We start from the raw sequence: 19,362 nt of genomic DNA, 5'->3' as shown, positions 1-19,362 counted from the left end.
CCTGTGACAGAATTGGTCATCACACTGAATTTAATTATTTTACTAGTTTAGTAATGCCCCTGGTTTAGTCCTTTTGTGGCCATAGAGTTATAGAGCTATGGATACACAAGAAACTGCAGGTGCTGGAATCTTGAGTAAACCAGAAAGTGCTGGAGTAACTCGGGATCAGGCAGCACCACTGGACATGGATTGGTGACACTTCGGGTTGGAACCCTTCTTCAAACTAATTGTAGTAAGGGAGAGAAAGCTGGAAAAGAGATGGGAGGGGTGGGACAAAGCCTGGCAAGTGATGTGGATGCATGTTGATACATGAAGAATTTGATTCGCTGATGAGTGGACAAAAGTCAGATATGAAAAGGAGAGAACTATACAACAGGTCAGAAACAGGTCCTTCAGTCCACTTTGTACATGGCAACTAAGTTTGGGGCTAGTCCCATTTGCCTGCATTTGCCCCATAGCCCACATATATCTGTCCAAATGTATTTCAATGTGGTTTTAATGGGTGTGATATGCTTGACTCAGAACTTCTGTTCTCTATTTGCCACGGTGTTGTAGTGGTAGCCTTACAGCGCCAGAAACCCGGGTTCAATCCTGACTACGGGTGCTGTCTGTGCAGAGTTTGTATGTTCTTCCTGTGACCTGCAGGTATTCTCAGAGATCTTCGGTTGCCTCCCACACTCCAAAGACGTCCAGGTTTGTTGGGTAATTGGCTGGGTAGAAATTCAAAATTGTTCCTAGTGTGTGTAGAGTGTGGGGATCGGTGGTCAGTGCAGACTCGGTGCACTGAAGGGCCCGTTTCTGCACTGTATCTCTAAACTAAACTAAACTAAACTATTAATTTCTTCTTATGCAGGTTTCCCCAATAATGCGGCAAGTTTACCTTCGATGTATTTTAACCCAGCACCATCTTGCCCAGGTAAACTTTTTTATTTGTTTATTTTTTTGAAGGAAAGTTACAATACAGCTGACGTAATGCATTACATTTCCCCCCATTTTATTTTTTATATATAACAACAAAGTTATCCTCACCCACCCTCCCTGAACACCCCTTGGCAGCTGATGTGTTCACAATACAACATATCACAAATACAGATGTACATTTTGACAGCAATACCTCTACAATCTTCCAAGGCGCAGGCGCATACATACCCACAATATGTCAGATGGTTCAGAATACACTCATTCATTATGTATCAGCTGTCCTGTGAGGTAAACAACATTTGTGTAAACAAAACCAAGTAAATAAATAAAATTAAAACATGAATAAAGGCAGATCCCCAAATACAATCAAGTGCCCTCAGTCAGTGGGTAGTTCTTTTAAACAGTCCACTTTGTACATGACAACTAAGTTCTGGGCTAGTCCCATTTGCCTACATTTGCCCTGTAGCCCACATATATTTGTCCAAATGTATTTCAATGTGGTTTTAATGGGTGTGACATGCTTGACTCAGAACTACTGTTCTCTATTCGGCACGGTGTTGTAGTGGTAGAGTTGCTGCCTTACAGCGCCAGAGACTCAGGTTCAACCCTGACTACGGGTGCTGTCTGTGCAGAGTTTGTATGTTTTCCTGTGACCTGCGGCTTTTTCCGAGATCTTCGGTTGCCTCCCACACTCCAAAGACGTCCAGGTTTGTTGGGTAATTGCCTGGGTAGAAATTCTAAATTGTTCCATGTGTGTGTAGGGTAGTGCTAATGTGTGGGGATCGGTGGTCGGTGCAGACTCGGTGCACTGAAGGGCCCGTTTCTGCACTGTATCTCTAAACTAAACTATTAATTTCTTCTTATGCAGGTTTCTCCAATGATCAACCAGGTTTAACTTCGTCTTTTTTTGACGCAACACCACCCAATGATGTGGCAAGTTTACCTTCGATGTATTTTAACCCAGCACCATCTAGCCCAGGTACATGTTAGAGTCATAGTGAATGAGTAACAAGGACAAACCCTAAGCTTGCAAGTGATTTTTCTCGACCATCTCTGCTGACATAATTTTGCTGGAAAAAGCAATGCATATACCATTAATGCACAGAAAATATTTCATTTGTAAGGTTGCAATGGAATAAGAAAGAGTTTACTTACAGATGCCAGGACACCTGACACAAACAACAGTGAAGATATTTGCAAGCAATTTTAATTTTTGAATTCTGCCCGATTGTGAGTCGCACACAACATTACAATTCTTTTTTTTTATAAACTTTTTTATTTGTTTATTATATTGAAGGAAAGATACAATACAGCTGATGTAATGCATTACATTTCCCTCCATTTTGTTTTTTATATATAACAACAAAGTTATCCTCACCCCCCCCTCCCTGAACACCCCTTGGCAGCTGATGTGTTCACAATACAACATATCACAAATACAGATGTACATTTTGACAGCAATACCTCTACAATCTTCCAAGGCGCAGGCGCATACATACCCACAATATGTCAGATGGTTCAGAATACACTCATTCATTATGCATCAGCTGTCCTGTGAGGTCATCAACATTTGTGTAAACAAAAATAAGTAAATAAATAAAAGTAAAACATAAATAAAGGCAGATCCCCAAATACAATCAAGTGCCCTCAGTCAGTGGGTAGTTCTTTTAAACTCTCAAAGTATGACAAAAAAGGTTCCCATTTCGAATAAAACTTTTTCACAGACCCCCTCAGTGTAAATTTAATCTTTTCTAGTTTTGGAAAAAACATTACGTCCTCCAGCCAAGCGGCAGCAGATGGAGGAGTGATAGATTTCCAGACCAGCAAAATTCTCCTACGGGCCAAAAGCGATGTGAATGCAATGATGTCAGACTGGTTTGCATTTAAACCCAAAGTTTCATCTGCTACACTGAATACAGCTACAAGCGGGCAAAGCCACAGTGTCACCCCAAGGACTTCACTGATGGTTTTAAAAACCACTGCCCAGTAGTTACCAAGTTTAGGGCAGGACCAGAATGCATGAGCTAGATTGGCTGGAGAGAAGGAGCACCTGTCACAGCCAGGGTCTGTCCCCAGATATATGTCAGCAAGCCTGGCTTTGCTTAAATGAACCCTGTGTAAAACTTTGAATTGTATGAGCCCCAATCTAGCACGTAATGACGAGAAATGGACTCTTCAGTGCTTCTGTCCAGCATTCCTCAGACAGATCGATACCAAGATCATCCTCCCACCTAGTTTTAACTTTGTTCAGGTTTTGACCTCCTAAATATATCAGTTGAGAATATACAACAGAGATCAGTCCTTTATTTGCAAAGGTAAGAGTGAGTTTATCCAATACTGTGACAGGTAGGGGATCAGGAAAAGAGGGACATTTTGTCATGACAAAGTGGCGGATCTGAAGACATTTAAAGAAATGATTATGTGGGAGGCAATATTTTCTGTACAGGTTATCAAAACTATCAAATATGCTGTTGGAGTATAAATTCTTAATGCACATAAGACCATTCAAACCCCATTGTCTAAAGGTTGAGTCAAGTGTAGAGGGGGGGAATAAATGGTTACTGTGACCCAGAAGTGAAGCTGATGTGAACTTATAGTGGCAGCGAAATTTATTAAAAACTTTGAGGGTGGATAGTACGACTGGATTGGGTGTAAATCGTGAGGTCTTCAATGGCAAGGAGGAATATACTAAAGCTGGGAGAGACGAGGAATAACAAGACTGTGACTCAAGCAGACACCAGTCTGTATCTGGTCGGTGGAGCCAGAATAATATCTTTTGGATATTGGATGCCCAGTAATAATGAATAAAGCTAGGAAGGCCCAGTCCACCTACTGCACGACCTATTAACCCTTGGAACCTTGTTACCCCCTATAAAGGAGTTTATAGATTGGTTAACTGACTTAAAACAATGACTTGGATTGGAAGGCCGGCGAGCACTGGAACAAATAAAGAAATCTGGGAAGTACAGTCATCTTCACCGACTGCACTCTCCCAGCCATAGTAAGGGGTAGACTACGCCATCTCTCAAAATCAGCCTTCATTTGGCTAACTTGGGGCGTATAATTAGCTTCAAACAGAGATGTGAAAGAGCGGGTAATGTGTATTCCTAGATATCCAAAACCATCTTGAGATAAGGGAAAAGGCAATGGTTCCTGTTGGATATGTAGGGCTAAGTTGATGGGAAAGCATTCGCTTTTTTGGAGGTTTAGTTTATAGCCAGAGAAAGTTCCGTACTGATCTTGCAGGGCCGCTATCTGTAGGGTCATTCACATAAAGAAGGAGGTCGTCGGTGTATAGAGACACACGATCTTCCATGCTTCCTCTCCTAAGGCCCTGGAATAATGTGGTTGATCTAAGTGCAATAGAAAGAGGCTCAATTGCAATCACAAAAAGAAGCGGAGACAATGGGCAGCCTTGGCGAGTGCCACGGGTTAATGGAAAATAATCAGATCGCAAATAATTTGTCTGTATACATGCTAAAGGTGAATGATATAATAGCTTAACCCAGGCTACAATTTTTTTGCCATATCCAAATCTCTCCGAGACAGAACAAGTATGGCCACTCCACTTGATCAAACGCGTTCTCCGTGTCCAAAGAGATAACAACCTCCGGACGCGGAGAAGCACAGGGTGAATAAACCACACTGGCCAGTCGACAGATATTAGAAAAGGAATGACGATTTTTAATGAAACCTGTTTGATCTTCTGAGATTATTTTAGGAAGTTGGCATTCTAAACGGCAAGCCAGCGCTGTTACATCTACATTCAAAAGTGAGATGGGGCAGTATGATCCACATTGTCGGATCCTTGTCTTTTTTGAGAAGATGTGAAATAGATGCCTGTGAAAGGGTGGGGAAACCATTTTCCAAAGATTCTTGAAACAATTCTAGAAGAACTGATGTGAGCTTATCCTTAAATTTCGTATAAATTTCTAATGGGTAGCCGTCAGGGCCCGGGGTCTTACCACTCTGCATCGCCATAATGGCATTATTAATCTCTTCCTGCCCAAGAGCCTGATCTAGATCTTCTGCCTCTTCTGGTTGCAGAGTGGGTATTTCCAAATCTAAAAAAATGTTCCATATTTGTTGTACCTGAGGGGAATTCTGAGGTAAAGAGAAGAATAAAAGGCTGTGAAAGTATTATTAATTTCATTTGGATTGCTTGTTATGTCTTGGTGTGTGTCTCTCATCTGAGGAATGAATCGGGATGCAGCTTGACTCTTCAGCTGGTGAGCCATAGCCGGCTCGCCTTATGACCATATTCATAATAGAGACCACGAGTCCTGAGAATCAGTTGTTCTGTTTCATTAGTAGATAGAAGATTGAATTTTGCTTGTAAATCAGCACGGCTTTTATATAATTCAGCAATGGGTGCCTCAGAGTATTGCCTGTCCAGAACCAAGATGGATTGCGACAGGGTTTGCATTTCCTTCTTACGTTCTTTATTGGCGTATGAGGTATAAGATATGATTTGACCTCTCAAGTAAGCTTTTAAAGTTTCCCAAACTAAAGAGCATGATACCAACTGGGTTTTATTAGTCTTGAGGAATGTGTTGATGTTAGCCGATACAAACCTGCAGAATTTCTCATTGGAAAGCAAAAGGGCGTTGAGTCTCCAAAGAGGTCGTTGTCTGATGTTTAAAGGAAAACCTAGGTCCAGTATCACAGGCGAGTGATCTGACATTACTATAGCAGTATATTCAATGTCCTTAACCATAGGAATAAAGGAGCTGTCGATAAAGAAGTAATCTATTCTGGAAGAAGAAAATGAGGGAAAAAAAAGGAATTGTCTAGCAGTTGGGTTTAAGAATCTCCAGGGGTCCACATAACCATTTTGTTGCATAAACAGTGAGAAGGTCTTTGCCATACCAGAAGATATCCCTTTTTGAACTAGACCGATCAATAGCACAGTTCAGGTGTCCCGAAAAGATTAGCTGATGTGTGTCCATGTCAGGTATTAATGACAAAACCTTATCTGCAAAGTAGACATCATCCCAATTAGGGGCATAAACATTCACTAAGATGACAGGTTTTTGAAAAAGAGACCCGGAAACTATAATAAACCGGCCATTATGGTCACTGACTATGTCAGATGGTGTAAACTGTATACTTTTGGCGATTAATATTGCCACACCCCTGGACCTGCTATTAAATCTAGAGTGAAAAATCTGACTAACCCACGCTTTACGCAGTCTGTTATGATCTTCAAATCTTAAGTGAGTTTCTTGTAGAAGTAGTATATCTGTTTTTAAATGTTTTAGATGAGAAAAAAGTTTAGCTCTTTTAACAGGACCATTAAGCCCCTTTATGTTCCAAGATATAAACCTCACAGGATTGCCTCCATCAATTTCACCATTAATCATATTTCAAAATACATATTTCAAAAATACCTAAAGGGCCTGTCATTCAAAACAACGCAAAGGTTGCATGTGAGAACACACAATGGAAAAATAAAAATAAAAATCTAGTGCATTCGTGACATTCAAAGAATAAGCTGCCATTACCCAAACCATTTCCCTCATCCCCTTACAATAACAAGAAAGAACAGTGAACCCGCAAAACCTAGATCTTCTTCCCCAACTGAGGACGATCGCAGGCATTACAAAACAAAAAACTTCCAAAGCGTTCCCTAACTAAAACTTTAAATCCAATTGAGGGTGGCTCCCTTCTTCGAAAATTGTACAGTCGTTTGTTCTACCTTTAAGGTATATGGGCTAAAGATAACACAGGTCAAGCAAAGCATTACGAGAAAAAAAGAAATATAAATTGTATCCCAGAGAGCAATTCTAGACATTTACATTTTTGCTGGTTGAAAGTCCTCGACTCATTAATCAGATTCAGCAGCATGGCAGTTCAGCTCAGTCGAGTTCCACAATTACAAAAATTAACAGTTTACCGCCACAGGAGACCATGCCAATGCCGCATAAATATGCTGAAAAGTCAATGCTCTTCATGGCCGTCATCTCCCCATGCGAGTGGTAAAACTCTTTGGCAGCCTCTGGTGTATTTATGTAACGTTTTTTACCTTCATGAGTGACCTGGAGCCGGGCAGGATACAGGAGGCCGAACCGAACTCCTTTCTCGTAGAGGAGGGATTTTATCTCCCTAAAAGCTGCACGTTTTCTCCCCAGCTCCGCACTGAAATCCTCATGAAAAAACACCCGGTGCCCGCGGAAGGACAGTGCCTGTCTCTGTCTGGTGATGATGAGATGTTTGTCCTGAAAGTAGTGAAAGAGAACCAGGAACACTCTTGGTCTAGATGGCTTGGTAGTGGAGACATTCATTGGTGTGGGTCCAACTCGGTGGGCACGCGAAAGCATGAGAGGTCTTGGGAAGAAATCAACCCCCAGCACTTCTTCAGAAAACTCCGTCATAAATTTGACAGGGTCCAAACCTTCCCGACCACCCTTCGGTTGGATCTCCGCGACCGATTCTCGAGGCCATCTAATTTCCCTTTCAGAAGTGCGTTTTCACTCGGTAATGTGGCTATGGTGGGTTTGGCGCTCACCAGTCTGTCACTGTGGTCATTCAGGCCGTTTTCAACCTCGCAAATGCGTTCATCATGTGTTTCATAGTAGGGCTTAACTTGCTCCAGAGTGCTGTTCACCGGCGACAAAGCATCTTCAAGTTCTCTTTTTAGGGCAGAGTTAATCGCTTGTGTCATACCGGCAAGGAGTAGTGAACGAAACCTCTCGAGATCCTCTGGTAGCTCAGGTCCAGCACCAGGCAGCGGCATCATTGCTGCAGCATTCTTGTTTGAGACTTTGCCGTCTTTTCCCCCAGTTTTAGCTAGGCGGTTCATTTTATTTGCCGTTTTGGTGCCTAACAATGCCTTGAGTTGTACACAATGTTCAATAGTGGGTTACCTCAAGCATATGACAAAGATGAACAGGTAGACTTTAAGCAGAAATTGGGAGCCATGCTCACAAACACCTGTTCACCCCATGTCCAACCCGGAAGTCACGACCATACATGCGACCCCTGGCGACATGTCACAGGTGACCTCTCACGACCATAGGAGACCTCTCAGGGCCATACAGCCTGTATGGTCGGGAGACGTCTCCAAAGAGTTGTAGCGTCTTTCGGGTCGCCGCTGAATTTTCAACATGTTGAAAATTTCGGCGACCTATCATGGGTGCCGGCAGTCACCTGTAAAGATCGCTTAAGTGGGACAGGCCCTTTACCCAAGACAGGAAAAAATCTTTGGGAAACCAATGATCAAATATTATAGCGTAAGAGTCGTATAGTACAGAAATGGATGTTTTGATTAATTATATGAATGAATGATTGAATCTCTTTATTGTCATTGCACATGGTACAACGAAACTTAAAAGTCAATCCCACGGTGCGATTCACATGAGCAGTTTAAATATATAAGATAAGGTAAAAATACATACATATAATAAAAAAATAAAAAAATTACAGATAAATAACAATAGCAGCTGAGGTAGAGCCATTCAGTTGAATGTGAGTGTTATTTCTTATTTTGCATTATTAAGTTCACGTATGGCTATGGGGTAGAAGCTGTCTCTGAGTCTGTTTGTGCGAGTTTTGAAAGACCTGTACTGTCTGACAGAGGGCAGCAGGTGGAACAGGTTGTGTCTAGGGTGGGAGGTGTCCTTTAGGATGTTGGCTGTCCTGCCAAGGCAGCGAGAGCTGAAGATGTCCTTCAGGGAGGGCAGTGGGCAGCCAGTGATTTGCCAGTGTGCGGTGTTGATGACCCTTTGAAGGGCTCTCCTGTCCGCTGCAGAGCAGCTGGCATACCATGTGGTTATACAGTACGCCAGCACACTCTCGATGGAGCAGCGGTAGAAGGACACCAGCAGCTTCTCCTCCAGGTTGTTTTTCCTGAGGATCCTCAGAAAGTAGAGTCGCTGCTGGGCCTTCTTGACTGCTGTGGTGGTGTTTGTAGTCCAGGAGAGATCCTCCGTAATTTGTGTGCCCAGGAATCTGAAGTCTGAGACCCTTTCCACACAGTCCCCATTGATGAATAGGGGTTTGAGGGCTGCACTGTTCTTACGAAAGTCTATGATATATGTGCCGACCATCAAGAACCCGTCATGGACTACAGGTTAACACAATAATTCCATCCAAACCCATGTCCAAGCTCCAGGACCTGGGCCTCTGTCACCATTTGCAACAAGATCGGCAGATCTCAATCAGTGCGGATTGGCTACAAGATTGCCTACTCACTGACCAACAACACAGATAAACCTTAAGGATGCATATCAAGCTCCCTGCTCTATTCTCTTTGTCTTTTTGTCTGTGGCTACCCACAGCTCTTAAGCTATTTTCAAACTTACTACAACACCACTAATATTGGCCAAATCATGAGTGGTGATGTGCCACCAAACAGGAGAGATAGTACACCTTGAGTGGTGCCACAACTGCATCTCGCTCAACATCAACAAGACTAAGGAACTAATTGTTAACTTCAGAAAGTGGAAGACAGGAGACGACGTGCAATTTTTCACCAACCGGTCAGTGAAGAAAGTTTGCAGCTTCAAATTCCTGGGCGTTAACATCCTGAATGACCTGTTCTAGGTCCACGACAGATGTAATCACAAAGAAGGCACGTTAGCACTTCTATTTTCATAGAAGTTTAAAGAGATTTGGCATGTCACCAAATACTCTGATAAACTTCGACAGGTGCACTGCAAAAAGTATCCGTCCTGCAGACATCATGGCCTGGAGCAGCAGTTTCAGGGCACAGGAATGCAAAAGGCTACCGAGAATGGTGGACCACCACAGACACAGCACTTCCCATAATCAAAAACATCTACATATATGTGCCGAACATCGAGGCATTACCTCATGTAGTGCAGTTTCTATCTTCAAGGTTCTCCACCACCCACGCCACACCGTCTTCTCGCTGCTATCGTCAGGCAGGATGTTCAGAAGCCTGAAGTTCCACACCACCAAGTTCAGTAACAGCTACTTTCCTGCCACCGTCAGGTTCTTGAACCGATCTGCACAACCCTAATCCTACCTCAGCAACGGAACACTATGCTTCACCTTATGCACCACCATGAATTTGTTTTTTAATTGTGTTTTTACAAGGTCTTTTTGTGTAAATTATGTATTATTTTTTTCCATGCTTTATCTGAGTCTCTGCGCCTGTGATATTGCTGCAAGCAAGTATACCTGCCTCCACCACCCGCTCAAAACAGACTATTCCAGATCCAACTACCCTCTGGGGTGAGAAAATGCTTTCATAGATCTCCTGTGAACCTTGTGTCCTTTACCCTAATATCTACATCCGCTTGTTTTAAACAACTCTGCTTTGAGAAACGATTTACTACCTTATTTATGCTGCTCATAATTTATCATTGTATTTAAAAGTCTATTCATCTCTTCCTTCAACATATTCAAAGGTTAAAAAGCCTGTCCCACCAGCATGCGACTGCATGCATCTAGCGCGACCTAACGTGGATGCTTGAGCTGTATTGCCTCGCGGGGCCGGTCCCACTTCGATCGCCGGAGCCGTATGGAGTTGTGTGGGGCTGGTCTCGACACGGCCTGTTGGTCCGCAGCCGCTTTAAGGCTGTACGCCCGCAGCGCCTCGACGGGCGTACGCAACGTCTCAACGCCGTACGCTGCGTCTTGACGCCGTACGCAGCGTCTTTACACCGTATGCAGCGTCTTGACGGTGTACGCCTAGTGCGTGTCGTTGCGTGATGATGTCACCGCCCGGCATGCCCTTGCGTGATGACGTAATCGCCCGACGCGGTGCGACGTCCAAATTCAGTCGGCCCGCCTCCTGCCCAGCTGATTGGTGAGTATGATGTCAGGACCAGCCCCACACAACTCCAGACGGCTCTGCGGTTGGAAGCGGGACCCTCCCCGTGAGGCCGTACGCCTCAAGCCACCACGTTTGGTCGCGCTACTCACATGCAATCGCATCCTTAACTATCCACAGCCTCCTGACTTGGAGAATAACAATGATCACAAACCCAGGGAAGAATTGGCCATACTGTTCAGATGGTGAGAGATTTGAAAGTTGTTGGGGGGGGGCTACCATCGACTCCATAGTCAAAAAGGGACAATAGAGAATGTGCTTCCTGCGGCAGCTGAGGAAGCACTATCTGCCACAGGCAATGATGGTCAAATTCAATAGGGGCCATCGTAGAGTCTGTCCTCACCGTATCCATCATGGTCTGTTTTGGCTCAGCCACCAAGCACGACATCCGGAGGCTGCAGCGAATCGTCCGATCAGCTGAGAAGGTTATTGGCTGCAATCTTCCCTCCATTGATGAACTGTACACTGCAAGGGCCAGGAAGCGAGCGGGTAAGATAATCTCTGACCCCTCTCACCCTGGCCCCAAACTCTTTGAATCACTTCCCTCTGGAAGGCGACTCCGGACTGTCAAAGCTGACATAAAAACTGTTTTTTTTCCACGAGTAGTAGCTCTCTTCAATAACCAAAAATCTGTAGCTTCCTTTTGCTCTGGTATTTTACTTAATTTACATGTTTAATCAATTATGTTTTATTATTAATGTTTAATGTTTTATGTGTCATTTCTAACTGTCACTGTATGTTGTCTCTTGTGGGCGGAGCACCAAGGCAAATTCTTTGTATGTGAACACTTGGCCATACTTCAGGATCAGAATGCCTTTTATTGTCATTTAAACATACAATGTTCAAACGTAATTTCGTTCCTGCAGTCTTAATAGCAAAAAAAAACAAAACACACAATTAATACAATTCCACACAACATCCATCACAGTGAATCTCCAAACACGTCCTCACTGTGATGGAGGCAAAAGTCATATCTCTTCCCTGTTCTCTGTTCTTTATTATTCTCCCACAGTTAAGCAGTCAAACTGTTGCATCGAGCTGATCGAGGCTCTTGATGTTAGCCCCCGGCGGACGATGGTAAGTTACGCGGCTGATTAAGCCACGGCGTGCGATGTAAGGCCCCGTTCCAGGTCGATTTAAACCCCTCGATTCGGGCGGAAGTTTGTCGTTGCGGGAGCTCTGAAAAGCGGTCTCACACCAGGGACCCGCGAGCTCCCGATGTTAATGTCCACAAGGCCTGCAGCCGAAGCCTCCGAGCTCCGAAGTTGGGTCGCAGCCGCGTGCCACCACTCCGAAGTCAGCCAGCTCCGCGATGGTGAGTCCGCAGGCCCTGAGACTCGAGCTCCAGGTTGATTCCGGTTGGAGGCCGCCGGATCCACGATGTTAGGCCCCAACGACAACGGAGACTCGACAGGGAAAAAGCCGGGTCCCCGTACAGGGAAGAGATTAAAAGGTTTCTGCCATCCCCCCCCCCCACATATACACAACTAAAAATAAAATAAAACTAAGACCAAAACATACTCCTAACAGGACAAAAAGAAAGAAAAGACAGACTGACTGCAGAGGCTGCTGCCGCAAGGCTCCATCATTTATTACTTCATACTTCAAGCACACGGACTCAGCAGAGTTTTCCCATCTTGTGTTTCATGTTAATGGGGAAAAACGCTGTTGCCGTTACATTATTTCTTTTACGACTCCAGCACCCTCCAATTTTTAATTCAAGTTAAAGATTTAATTGAATTTAGATAAATAACCAAAGTGTTGTGTGGCATTTCTGCTTAGAAGATGGAAATGTTTCTCATAAACATAGAATAGTACAGAACAGGAAAAGGCTCTTCAAGCTACAATGTTTGTGCCGAACAAGGTGCCAAGTTAAACTAATCTCTACCACCTGCAGGTGATCCATATCTGTGTGCCTATCCAAAATAATCATGAACAGCACTATCGTATCTGCCACTACCACCACCCTGGCAACACATTCCAGGCACCCACCAGTCTCTGTCCTTCTTCTTGCGTATGTCGTGTACAGCCTAAAGTTGTAGGTCAACTTGTTCTATTTGATCTTATTTGATTGTGCACACCAGGTTGAATGCATTCGTCGAAACAGGGCGGACCATGTGAAGGTTACAATCTCCTACCCCATTCTCTGTACAAAAGCTTGCACTACATTCTCCTTTAAACTTTGCATCTTAAAACTATGCCCTCTCATTGTTGACATATCCAACCAGGAAAAGGTGAATTTGACTAAAATTGCTACTGCTAGTCGGGTTTATAATCCTGTTTAAATGTTTTTGATGTGTATTGATGTTTGGTGTTCTTCATGCATTTCTGACGTTGGAACCAGACCAGATTTTAGTTGCAGTGTGCCCTTGTTGTGGTTCTATGGTGTGAAATGCTTGACTCACATCTTAATTTCTCTATTCATTCCAACTTGTGGAATTCCTGATTATCAAGAATTGTCCCAAGACCCAAAACCCCAAGCCTTGGGTACATACTATGTTAAAAATTCAGATGCTGGTTTACACCGAAGCCTGAAGTTTCACACCACCAAGTTCCGAAACAGCTACTTTCCTTCTTGAAACGATCTGCACAACCCTAATACTACCTCAGCAACAGAACACTATGCTTCACCTTATGCACCAGCATGAACTTGTTTTTTAATTGTGTTTTTATACGGTCTTTTTCATTTCCCTGCCGTGTAGCGTTTTTGTAACTTATGTATAATTTTTTTCTATCCTTTGTCTGAGTCTGTTTGCCTGTTATGAATGAATGAATGAGTGAATAAGTTTATTGGCCAAGTATTCACATTCAATAAATTTGCCTTGGTGCTCCACCCACAAGTGCTCCACCCACATGACATTCAGTGACAGTTACGAATGACTCATAAAACACTAAACATTAATAATAAAACACCATTGATCAAATATGTGAACCAAATAAAATACCAGAGCAAAAGGAGGCTACAGATTTTTGGCTATTGAGTAGAGCTACAGCTTGTGGAAAAAAGCAGTTTTTATGTCTGGCTGTGGCAGATTTGACAGTTCGGAGTTGCCTTCTAGAGGGAAGTGATTCAAAGAGTTTGTGGCCAGGGTGAGAGGGGTCAGAGATGATCTTACCCGCTCCTGGCCCTTGCAGTGTACAGTTCGTCAATGGAGGGAAGGTTGCAGCTAATAACCTTCTCAGGTGATCGGACGATTCGCTGCAGCCTCTGGGTGTCGTGCTTGGTGGCTAAGCCAAACCAGACCATGATGGAGAAGGTGAGGACAGACTCTACGATGGCCGTATAGAATTGGACCATCATTGCCTGTGGCAGATTGTGCTTCCTCAGCTGCCATAGGAAGTACATCCTCTGTTGTGCCTTTTTTGACTATGGAGTAGTCGATGGTAGCCCCTCACTTAAGGTCCTTGGAGATGATGGTTCCCAGGAACTTAAATGATTACACAGATGTGACTGTGGTTTTGTTGATGTGACTGTGGTGTTGTTGATGGTGAGTGGGATGAGGGGACCTGGACCCACTGGACCTGGACCCACTGTAGCTCGCCTACCGCCACAGATCAACGGTGGATGCGATCTCGCTGGCTCTCCACTCTGCTCTGGACCACTTGGACACCAAAAACTCATATGTCAGGCTGTTATTCATGGATTTCAGCTCCCAGTCAGATCCTTCCTGCACCGTCGGAACCTCACTGCCAGCGCACGCTGCCCTCGGGACGGCTGCTATGGAGAGGAGACGGTTGCCCACCTCTTTGCAGTGTGTGGATTTGCAAAAAGAGTCTGGAGAAGCATGCAAGGGTCCCTGGAACGCTTTATCCCGAACAGCTCCGTCACAGAGGACTGTGATTTACGGACTGTTCCCAGGGACACATTCAGAGACTGACTGAGTGCTGCTGGAAGGTCATCAACTCGGTGAAAGACGCTCTTTGGTCTGCCCGAGCGTTGTTCACCACACAGCAGAGCGAGATGTCCGTCAGGGAATGTTGCCGACTGTCCCGCTGCAGACTGCAGGAGTACGTGCTGTGGGACTCACTGAAGCTCGGTGCAGCCAACGCCAAGGCTCTGTGGGGGAGGACTACAATGTAGTGTCCTTCCGCTGCTGGACATGGGGGGCATGGTATGGTGGGAATGCCCCTCAAAACAAGAAATGTATAGATAGTAGTGAACAATTTGTAGAGCCTCCGAAAATGTCGGCTGAATTTCTTTCGCACGGTTCACGTATTGTATATATTTATTATTTGAATAAAGTCTATTTTGAAATTAAAAAAAAAAATTGATTACAGCTTGGCATTTAATACAATCAATCCCCTCCAAGCTGGTTACCAAACTCGCAGAACTGGGTCTCTGCGCATCCTTCTGCAATTGGATCCTCGACTTCCTCATTCACAGACCACAGTCTGTTCGAATTGCTGGAAAGGTGTCAGCCTCGATAACAATCAGCACCTCAAGGCTGCGTGCTCAGCCCCCTGCTGTACTCACTCTATACCCATGACTGCATAGGCGGTCATAGTGCGAACACCATCATCAATTTTGCTGACGACACCACTGTTGTGGGACGTATTACTGATGGGAGCGAGTCAGAGTATAGAAGAGAGATCGACCGACTGACCAAATGGTGCTAGCATCATAACCTGGCCCTCAACACCAGCAAAACCAAGGAACTGATTGTGGACTTTGGAAAGGGTAGGATGGGGACCCACAGTTCCGTTTATATCAACGGGTCGATGGTGGAAAAGGATCAAGAGCTTCAAATTTCTGGGCGCGCACATCTCTGAAGATCTCTCCTGATCCGTGAACACTGATGCAATTGTAAAGAAAGCCTCTACTTCCTGGGAAGATTACGGAGAGTTGGTATGTCAAGGAGGACTCTCTCTAACTTCTACAGGTGAAGCTAACGATATTTCAAAGACGTTTCCTTAATTTTGGCCTAATAACGGCGAAACAATTAATACTCAAAGTTTGGAAACAAACCTACAGTGAAGATGTGAATCACAGATATGTCCGAGACACTACATTTGGAAAACATTAGGCTTGTCTTGACGGAAAAAACAGATACATTTCTTAAGACATGGACACCCTTTACCGAATTCTTCCAACAATAGTATGGTGCAACACAAGTTTAAATTTAAATCCGATGCTCGGTTGGATGAGGCGGGTGGGGGGGGACAAGGGGCAAGGTATATCTCCACTTTTCTTTTTTCTTCTTTTTCTATTCCTTTATCTTTCTGCTACACAGCTTTGGTAGTTTAATGGATTCTCTTTTGTTCTTCTTCAATCTATCTCTTCACTTTCTACTTTTCTTTCTTGTTTTCTCTTTCTTTTCTTTTTTCATTTTCATAATTTAGGTTATAAGGTTAAAGATGAATCTGTACAATAATTGTGTAATTTTAGATGCTGAATGTTTTATCTCTGTACAATTGCTTCTAATAAAATAAATAAAGAAATAAACAGACTTCTACAGGTGCACAGTAGAGAGCATGCTGACCGGTTGCATCATGGCTTGGTTCGGCAACTTGAGTGCCCAGGAGTGGAAAATACTTTAAAAAGTAGTAAACACTGCCCAGTCCATCATCGGATCTGACCTCCCTACCATCGAGGGGATCTATCACAGTCGCTGCCTCAAAAAGGCTGGCAACATCATCAAGGAACCACACCATCCTGGCCACACACTCATCTCCCTGCTACCTTCAGGTAGAAGATACAGGAGCCTGAAGACTGCAATGTCCAGGTTCAGTAATAGCTACTTCCCCACAGCCATCAGGCTATTAAGCGCAACTCATACAAAGCTCTGAACATTCATAGCCCATTATTTGTTTATTTGCACTTGGTCTGTTTATTGATTTGTGTGTATACTGTATATATATAAAATTGTATATGGACACTGATCTGTTCTGTATTATTCATGCCTACTATATTCTGTTGTGCTGAAGCAAAGCAAGAATTTCATTGTCCTATCTGGGACACATGACAATAAACTCTCTTGAATCTTGAATCTTAAGGGAGAGCCCTCCTAAAGTCTACAATCAATTCCACTGTCAAGAGCATTGAGCTCCAGGTTGTTGCGATGGCACCCTCATTACCACCCACATCTCTCCTCCACCCTCCCATATCCCTCCTCCCCCCTCCCCTCCCCAACACCACCTCCTCGCCCCCACACCACCCCCCTCTCCCACACCACCCCCCTCCCCCACACCACCCTTGGGGAATGGGTTGCGTTGGGGGACCAGGCCTCCCGTGTGACTGGGCACTAACGGGTCCCACTTAGGCTAGTACTTCATCTCCTCCCGACTGGACTACTGCAACTCACTTCTCCTTGGCATCAGCTCCACCTACATCAACCGACTCCAAGTGGTCCAGAACGCAGCCGCCCGACTCATCACCCACACCAAATCCTGGCATCACATCACTCCAGTCCTCAAACAACTTTACTGGCTTCCCATCTCCCACCGGATCACCTACAAAATCCTGGTCCTCACCTACAAAGCCCTCCACCATCTGGCCCCCCCATATCTCACTGACCTCCTCTCCCCCTACCAACCCTCACGGTCCCTCAGATCCACATCAGCCGGTCTCCTCTCCATCCACAACTCCAACCTCCGCAGTTTTGGGGACAGAGCCTTCTCCAGGGCAGCTCCCAGGCTCTGGAACTCCCTCCCCCAACTGATCCGCAATTCCGTGCCCCTCACCATCTTCCAGTCCCGCCTCAAGACCCATCTCTTCACCTCTGCCTATCCTTAGCCCCACGTCCCCCTCCCTTTTCATCTGTGCTTGAATTGCCTCATATTGTGTTTTGAACTGAATTCTGTCTTTAATTTGTGTACTAGTCATGTCTCAACTATTTATTTCATTCCCTTACATGTTTTTCCTCTACTTGCTAAATTTTTGTAAGGTGTCCTTGAGACTCTTGAAAGGCGCCCATAAATAAAATTTATTATTATTATTATTATTATTACTTATTTAAATGTGATATTTCAGTTATTTATTTTTAAATACTTTACAAAAATTTCTAAACACCTGTTTTTGCTTTTTTTGTTATGGAATATTGTGTGTAGATTGACGATTAAAAATTAATCCATTTTAGAATAAGGCTGTAACGTACCAAAATGTGGAAAAAGTAAACGGGTCGGAATACTTTCTGAATGCACAGTATATGTATGCACTTTCTGAATGCACCGATGGGGACTCACAGCGGGCGCTGTATATTTTGACAGCATTCCTCATAGTCTGCAACTACAGAAATCTTTGTGTAATCTTCATACTTACTAACCAGCCCATCTAAATTTACAGCTGAAAGAAGACAATCAGTGCTGGAGTAACTCAGCAGATCAGGCAGCATCTCTGGACAACCTGGATAGGTCCTAACCATGTTCTCCAGAAATGCTACCTGACTCGCTGAGTTATTCCTGCACTTGTGCTTTTATTGTAAACCACATGCGCAGTTCCTTGTGTCTACATTTACATCCACGTCATTTATATATATCATAAACAATAGAGATTTCACCACAGGTCCTGCGGAACTCCACTGAGTACAGACCCCCAGCCAGAATAACATCCATTCATAACCACCCATTACCAGGTCACCGTAGGTCGCTTTTAGGCGTGGAAATCATATCTCACAAATTTTGTTGGGATTTTTGAAGCGGTGACCATAAGGATTGATGAAGACAGGGAAGTAGTTGTTTACGTAACACCCATCCAGCACACCCCTCTGTCTTCTATAGGGTGATTTCACGAAAGGTCACTGGGTCATAGGTCTTCACGCATGGAGCCGCAAAATCCAACTGGGGTACATACGTCACTTGTACTTTCAAACTTGTTAAAAACCGCGAAAACAGTTAGTTTTAGCGCTGTAAATAACTGCAAGTCGGGGTGACCGTGAGACACAGCTATCCTACTTTAGAGTTCCAAAGATTAAGAAAACCGAAGGTAAAGAGAAGAGAGAGCTAAAGGGAAAATAACAGCGGAAGTTGTTGGCCGTGCAGATATAAAGATAGAAAATATCGGGAATTATCGCGTTTGCTCACTGCATTTCATCAAAACATCAATAATGCCTTAGTTTTGATGAAATGCAGTGAGCAAACGCGATAATTCCCGATATTTTCTATCTTTAAATCTGCACGGCCAACAACTTCCGCTGTTATTTTCCCTTTAGCTCTCTCTTCTCTTTACCTTCGTTTTTCTTAATCTTTGGAACTCTAAAGTAGGATAGCTGTGTCTCACGGTCACCCCGACTTGCAGTTATTTACAGCGCAAAAACTAACCGTTTTCGCGGTTTTTAACAGGTTTGAAAGTACGCGTTTGTAGCATCAATAACGTACCGGAAGTGATGTATGTACCCCAGTGGATTTTGCGGCTCCATGCGTGAAGACCTAGGACCCAGTGACCTTTCGTGAAATCACCCTATCAGTAAGCCAGTTCTGAATCCATACGACCAAGAAATTATTTTTCCCATATCATGCTTTAGCTTTGTCAATAAATATACTGCTTTAGATATTCAGTGAATAACGATCCATATTTTTTGTCATAGATTGTTTCGGTGCAACGTATGACGTTTCAGACGCTTCGTCATCAGCATGTTCATCTGGAGCCCAAACTCCTCAATTATGTCCTCTGCCCAGTGCCCAAGGTAATCAAGATAGGGGAGGGA

The 19,362-nt window shown here is 44.0% G+C and overlaps 1 protein-coding gene across 5 annotated transcripts in view; it reads left to right on the top strand.

Annotated features, from left to right (window-relative positions):
• The window catches only part of LOC129715962 (uncharacterized), a 275,535-nt gene that overhangs the window by 54,000 nt on the left and 202,173 nt on the right, over positions 1-19,362 (top strand). For all 5 annotated transcript variants that reach the window (XM_055665868.1, XM_055665873.1, XM_055665863.1 and 2 more), the window contains exons 4-6: positions 854-916; positions 1,790-1,900; positions 19,243-19,341. In XM_055665868.1, the coding sequence (XP_055521843.1) occupies positions 854-916; positions 1,790-1,900; positions 19,243-19,341 (273 nt within the window). The remainder of the gene's footprint in view (positions 1-853; positions 917-1,789; positions 1,901-19,242; positions 19,342-19,362) is intronic.

The sequence above is a fragment of the Leucoraja erinacea genome, chromosome 2 (assembly GCF_028641065.1).
Source record: "Leucoraja erinacea ecotype New England chromosome 2, Leri_hhj_1, whole genome shotgun sequence".
In the NCBI taxonomy this organism is placed as follows: domain Eukaryota; kingdom Metazoa; phylum Chordata; class Chondrichthyes; order Rajiformes; family Rajidae; genus Leucoraja; species Leucoraja erinaceus.
The sequence above is the reverse complement of the archived record's forward strand: the minus strand, read 5'-3'. Positions and strand labels throughout refer to the sequence as shown.